We start from the raw sequence: 6,887 nt of genomic DNA on the forward strand, positions 1-6,887 counted from the left end.
AAAAGAAGGGTTTTTTTTCCGGCTCTTTCCTCTGGATCTCAACACATTTTCACATTTTTTCCACCAACATTTCCATCTGATTAAATAAGAATATCCTGAAATCGTCCTCTTTTTCCACCAATTTTCTGCACATTTTACATATTTTTTGTCCTTTACAATCACACATTTTTCCACAAAATTTTCTTTCAATTTTCCTCGGATTAGCCTCCAATTTTCCTCCAACTTTTCTACATTTTTCCACCATCAATTCCATCCGACTCTAGAGAAGAAAATCCTGAAATTTTCCTCTTTTCCCACCAATTTTCTACAACATTTCTACACATTTTATCCACATTTTGTCCTTTACAATCACACATTTTCCCACAAAATTTTCTTTCAATTTCTTCAAATTAGCCTCCACTTTTCCTTTACATTTTCCACATTTGTGCTGCTCTTCACGTCATCTGGCTCTTGTCTTTCCCGTGATTTAACTCGAACATTTCCCACACGTTCTCGTCACAGAGAAGTTGAACTTTCTCTTTTCCGTCGTGCAATTTTTGCTGAAACGTGATTTAATTCTCGCCGTCTTGATCACATTTTGTGCCGCAGCGTGTTCTTTTTAATCTCTTTGTTCTGCGCTCGTTTAAACGCTCTCGCTCTTCTCGCTTCAGCTCCGCCTCAGACGTCAAAGTCCCGACTCTCTTATCGTGCAGGACGGTCCCAGAACACGTGGCAGTGCTTTGCCTCCAGGTGGCGCTGTTTCTCCGTGAATAATGAGCACTTTGACCTGGCGTTATGAAGAAACGTGACACACTTTTCCAACAGATTTCACTCCAAACGAGTGGTTTTGCTGTGAAATACACACTTTTCCCATTCTTCATTTGTCAAAACAAATTGACCATCTCATTCTCATTTGTTTGTTATTTACACTGTCCAGATCGTTCATTTATACAGTTTATTTCGTTCTTATTCCCAGCGCGGCGTAGACTTCGCAGTTCTGAACACTTCTTTTGGTTTGTTTTTGACGAGGAAACGAATCAACATTTTAATTACTTTACTTACTTTATTTGATCTTATTTATTTGAATTGGGTTCGAGTCTTTAAAAATTGAGCTTTGGAGCGTTTGGTGTGACGTCGCCCCCTGCAGGACGGGTCGTCCAGGACGGGTCTTCTCAAGAATCAGAACGTCCAAAAGAGAGGGAGAAAAGAGAGGAGGAAAGAGAGAGAAGAGAGAGAGAGAAAAGGGAGAGAAGAGGAGAAAGATGGAGTGAGTCTGAGGCTTCTGAATGATTCATGTTTTTCTCTGATATTATTCATGTCAGTCAGAGACACTTTTAGACACGTCAAATCATCAAATCCAAATATTTAAGAGTCGTTATGACACTTTTCTGCAAAAATGTGTTTATTTCATTCTGAAGATATTAAGATTTATGAAGCACGTTCCACAGTTTTAGAAGAAAAGTCGCATTTATGATCCATTGTTTCCTGTTTGTTTCATGTTTGTTTCCCGTTTGTTTCCTGTTTATTTCCTGTTTGTTTCCTGTTTGTTTCCTGTTTGTTTCCCGTTTATTTCCTGTTTATTTCCCATTTGTTTCCTGTTTGTTTCCTGTTGTCACTGGAGGGTAGTTTAATCTCTCATTTGCAGATGAATGTGAATAATCTGGACTAAATGACTTGAGCGCTCTGAGCTCAGTTTGTCCTCTGAGACATTTGAATACATTTATTTGGTATTTTCTGTTATTTACATTAAAGTTTATGACTTTCATGTTGTATTTGTGTTTCCACCTGCTCTGGTCCAGGTCACTGACGTCGCCCAAACATAACTCATGTTTTATTCACAAATCTGATTCCTCCTGAATTATCTTTTGAATCCTGAGGTCGATCTGAGCGAGTGTGTGAGGGGCGTGGCTAAAGCTAGAGTGTGTGAGGGGCGTGGCTAAAGCTAGTGTGTGTGAGGGGTGTGGCTAAAGCTAGTGTGTGTGAGGGGCGTGGCTAAAGCTAGAGTGTGTGAGGGGCGTGGCTAAAGCTAGTGTGTGTGAGGGGTGTGGCTAAAGCTAGTGTGTGTGAGGGGTGTGGCTAAAGCTAGTGTGTGTGAGGGGCGTGGCTAAAGCTAGTGTGTGTGAGGGGCGTGGCTAAAGCTAGTGTGTGTGAGGGGCGTGGCTAAAGCTAGTGTGTGTGAGGGGCGTGGCGTTTGAACCTCTCTTTATGTCTTTGCTTTGGATCATGTCAGATGTTGCTAACGTGCTTTGCTAGCTTTGTGTTGCTAACGTGCTTTGCTAGCTTTGTGTTGCTAACGCGCTTTGCTAGCTCTGTGTTGCTAACGTGCTTTGCTAGATTTGTGTTGCTAACGTGCTTTGCTAGCTTTGTGTTGCTAACGCACTTTGCTAGCTTTGTGTTGCTAACGTGCTTTGCTAGCTTTGTGTTGCTAACGCGCTTTGCTAGCTCTGTGTTGCTAACGTGCTTTGCTAGATTTGTGTTGCTAACGTGCTTTGCTAGCTCTGTGTTGCTAACGTGCTTTGCTAGATTTGTGTTGCTAACGTGCTTTGCTAGCTCTGTGTTGCTAAGGCTCCACATAGTCGTTAGCATCAGTGGAAACACAGAGCTTTAGCTCGAGATCAAGTCAGAGTTTGAGACAAATTATTCTTTTGTTTTTCTGCTTTTTGCCTCTTGTTTTGGCCTGAGTCTGTGTTCTCTCTCGTCCAATCATCTGGCTGTGCTGTGGAGGCTCCTCCCCCTGAGCTAAAGTCCACCTGGAGCCCAAGAGCCAGACGCTTTGGGAGCTGAAGCTCTCAGGGGCCGGTTTGGGAGCTAGAACCTCTCAGGGGCCACTTTGGGAGCTAGAACCTCTCAGGGGCTACTTTGGGAGCCAGAACCTCTCAGGGGCTACTTTGGGAGCCAGAACCTCTCAGGGGCCACTTTGGGAGCTAGAACCTCTCAGGGGCCACTTTGGGAGCTAGAACTTCTCAGGGGCCACTTTGGGAGCCAGAACCTCTCAGGGGATACTTTGGGAGCCAGAACCTCTCAGGGGCTACTTTGGGAGCTAGAACTTCTCAGGGGCCACTTTGGGAGCTAGAACCTCTCAGGGGCCAAAGAGGGAGCAGAGGTCATTTTCTGTCAAAAGTTTTGAAGACTCAAGACTCGTGTATTTCAGAACGTGTTTTAAGAGTGTGATCTGCAGCGCTCAGGTCTCAGGTCTCGGGCGCTCAGGTCTCAGGTCTCGGGCGCTCAGGTCTCAGGTGCTCAGGTCTCAGGTGCTCAGGTCTCGGGCGCTCAGGTCTCGGGCGCTCAGGTTCTCAGGTGCTCAGGTCTCAGGCGCTCAGGTCTCAGGCGCTCAGGTCTCGGGCGCTCAGGTCTCAGGCGCTCAGGTCTCGGGCGCTCAGGCGCTCAGGTCTCGGGCGCTCAGGTCTCGGGCGCTCAGGTCTCGAGCGCTCAGGTCTCAGGCGCTCAGGTCTCGGGCGCTCAGGTCTCGGGCGCTCAGGTCTCGGGCCATCAGGTGCTCAGGTCTCAGGCGCTCAGGTCTCAGGCGCTCAGGTCTCGGGCGCTCAGGTCTCGGGCGCTCAGGTCTCAGGCGCTCAGGTCTCAGGCGCTCAGGTCTCAGGCGCTCAGGTCTCGGGCGCTCAGGTCTCAGGTCTCGGGCGCTCAGGTCTCAGGTGCTCAGGTCTCAGGCGCTCAGGTCTCAGGCGCTCAGGTCTCAGGCGCTCAGGTCTCGGGCGCTCAGGTCTCAGGTCTCGGGCGCTCAGGTCTCAGGTGCTCAGGTCTCAGGCGCTCAGGTCTCAGGCGCTCAGGTCTCAGGCGCTCAGGTCTCGGGCGCTCAGGTCTCGGGCGCTCAGGTCTCGGGCGCTCAGGTCTCGGGTGCTCAGGTCTCGGGCCATCAGGTGCTCAGGTCTCGGGCGCTCAGGTCTCAGGCGCTCAGGTCTCGGGCCATCAGGTGCTCAGGTCTCGGGCGCTCAGGTCTCGGGCGCCCAGGTCTCAGGCGCTCAGGTCTCGGGCCATCAGGTGCTCAGGTCTCGGGCGCTCGGGTCTCGGGCCATCAGGTGCTCAGGTCTCGGGCGCTCGGGTCTCTGCTCACTGCTCAGAGCGTTCACAGAAAGTATGAACTATTTTTTGTCTCTTATTATTCTTATTATTCATGTTTTTTAAATGATTCATGACTTGACGCGTGTCAAAAGAGTCGCTCTAATCCTGCTGTGACGTGTTTAAAGTTTAAATCTGAGGAAATTATAACGTGTCTTTTGAAAGCGCTGGATGATGGAAGCCTCAGACGCTTCCCATGGTCCTGACAGGAAGAGTCTGCCGTTATATATATATATATATATATATATATATATATATATATATATCCTGATCCTCAAACACGTCGTCCTCGTCCTTTAAACTGACTCTGCTTCTGTGACTTTGGCGTCTCGTGTTTTAGAACAAACAAAAGCTAGCCCTGACACGCCAATGTGAGCACACGGGTGTAACAAAGGGGATTTGAGTCAGAACTGTGATGATTCATGGACTTAGAATCAGCACCGGAGAGCTCCAGATCGTACTCTTCGAGAGACACGGGGCCTTCGAGGGACACGGGGCCTTCGAGAGACACGGGGCCTTCGAGAGACACGGGGCCTTCGAGAGACACGGGGCCTTCGAGGGACACGGGACCTTGGAGAGACACGGGACCTTCTAGAGACACGGGGCCTTCGAGGGACACGGGACCTTGGAGAGACACGGGGCCTTCGAGGGACACTGGGCCTTCGAGAGACACGGGACCTTCGAGAGACACGGGGCCTTCGAGAGACACGGGGCCTTCGAGAGACACGGGACCTTCGAGAGACACGGGGCCTTCGAGGGACACGGGACCTTCGAGAGACACGGGGCCTTCGAGGGACACTGGGCCTTCGAGAGACACGGGACCTTCGAGAGACACTGGGCCTTCGAGAGACACGGGGCCTTCGAGAGACACGGGACCTTCGAGAGACACGGGGCCTTCGAGAGACACGGGGCCTTCGAGAGACACGGGGCCTTTGAGTTCCTGGTTTTCTTCATTTGAATCTCGTCTCGCCAAAGGACGAGTTGAGAGGCGTTGGCTGCACACGCTCGTAGAAGTTTCCGCTCACTGCTCGCGGTAAATGCGACGAGCGAAAGACGACGAGCGCGAGGGACGAGGGGGGGAGAGGAGGAGGAGGGAAGAGCGAGGGGGGGAGAGGAGGAGGAGGGAAGAGCGAGGGGGGGAGAGGAGGAGGAGGAGGGAAGAGCGAGGAAGAGGAGGAGGACGAGGAGGAGAAGATGGATGGAAGAACAGATTGTAAGTGACATGTTAATTTCTTTCTCATCACTCACGCTTGAGCAGCAGCTTCTGTCCGAGTTTGAAGACGCGAGAGGAGACGAAGGAGACGAAGGAGACGTTCAGACCTGCTGCAGTTCTGCCTTTTTTACCTTCAATTTACGGCCGTTTTATGAGTCGACGGTCGAACGATGATTTTGCGTCGAAACGTTTGAAATACATTTTTAGCGGTTGAAATGTGGCGACTGAAAAGTGTAATAATGATGTAAATCCAAAGTTGTTTGTTCCTTTTTGACATTTGGATTCACGTTTTTGTTGTTGTTGTTGTTGTAAAAGGTAATTTCGAGTCCGTAGAGTCCAAATAATGATGGTAACGATGATCAAAATTGTCCTGAATCCTCTCGACTTTTGTCCTGAATCCTCTCGACTTTTGTCCTGAATCCTCTCGACTTTTGTCCTGAATCCTCTCGACTTTTGTCCTGAATCCTCTGCTGTGTGTTTTGCAGGCAGCCCTGGTACTACGGTTGGGGGTTCAATCTCCCTCGGGGCCAGGCCCTTCTGGACAAGTGGAACCAGATCCCGGACAGCACAGACATCCTGGTGACACACTGCCCCCCGCTGGGTGAGACGCACACTGCACGTCCTCTACACAACACACCTGCACTGAACACACTACAATCAGACCACATGGGTGCGTTGAGCCTGAAGCTACATTTGAGACAGAAGGGACAAAAGTGTCAAAATCAGATTCTAAATAATGTCGACAGGACAAAATGTTCCTGAGCAGGTTTAGAGCGGCCTCTCGATGTAAACGAGTCTAAAACCACAGCTGCTTCACTTTGTCTTCAGGCTTTTAGAAAACACCCCATCAAAATAATTGTGTCCGGGGCCCGGGGCCCGGGGGCCGACCAGGCCAAAGAACCAGCAGCTTCAGCGTTCTCCGGACTAATAAAAAGTACTTCAAAATGTATGTTATGGAAAGCTCCGGCACTTAGCAGTGGCGTATTTTCCCACGCTTTTACAAAATAAAGCGTCGCTTTTACAAAATAAAGCGGCTCTTTAACGCCGTGCGCCGTAAACGAGCGCCGAAATTTACGCAAGACGGCGCTCGGCGTTCTCTTAATTTACGGCATACGCCGCTCCTAAGAGGCGGAGTCTGATATTGGCTTCACATATTATCGAGCGCCGTGGGCGACACGAGCAGAAAAGTTACACTACAGCGCTCGCACGGTGATCCGGTGAACAGGTGATCCGGTGAACAGGTGATCAGGTGATCTGGTGATCCGGTGAACAGGTGATCCGGTGAACAGGTGATCCGGTGAACAGGTGAACAGGTGATCTGGTGATCCGGTGAACAGGTGATCCGGTGAACAGGTGAACCGGTGAACAGGTGAACAGGTGATCCGGTGAACAGGTGATCTGGTGAACAGGTGATCTGGTGAACAGGTGATCTGGTGAACAGGTGAACAGGTGATCTGGTGAACAGGTGAACAGGTGAACAGGTGATCTTGTGAACAGGTGAACAGGTGAACAGGTGATCTGGTGAACAGGTGAACAGGTGATCTGGTGAACAGGTGAACAGGTGAACAGGTGATCTTGTGAACAGGTGAACAGGTGAACAGGTGATCTGGTGAACAGGTGT

The 6,887-nt window shown here is 49.9% G+C and overlaps 1 protein-coding gene across 1 annotated transcript in view; it reads left to right on the forward strand.

Moving 5' to 3' along the window:
- Positions 1–6,623, forward strand: part of LOC140367206 (metallophosphoesterase domain-containing protein 1-like) — a 69,791-nt gene extending 63,168 nt beyond the window's left edge. The window contains exons 4-5 of the mRNA XM_072453560.1: positions 5,752–5,936; positions 6,604–6,623. Of these exons, the coding sequence (XP_072309661.1) occupies positions 5,752–5,936; positions 6,604–6,623 (205 nt within the window). The remainder of the gene's footprint in view (positions 1–5,751; positions 5,937–6,603) is intronic.
- The last annotated feature ends 264 nt before the right edge of the window (positions 6,624–6,887 follow it).

This window comes from Eucyclogobius newberryi, unplaced genomic scaffold (assembly GCF_026437365.1).
Source record: "Eucyclogobius newberryi isolate DKJ021-1_F unplaced genomic scaffold, fEucNew1.0.hap1 SCAF_2, whole genome shotgun sequence".
NCBI lineage: Eukaryota > Metazoa > Chordata > Actinopteri > Gobiiformes > Gobiidae > Eucyclogobius > Eucyclogobius newberryi.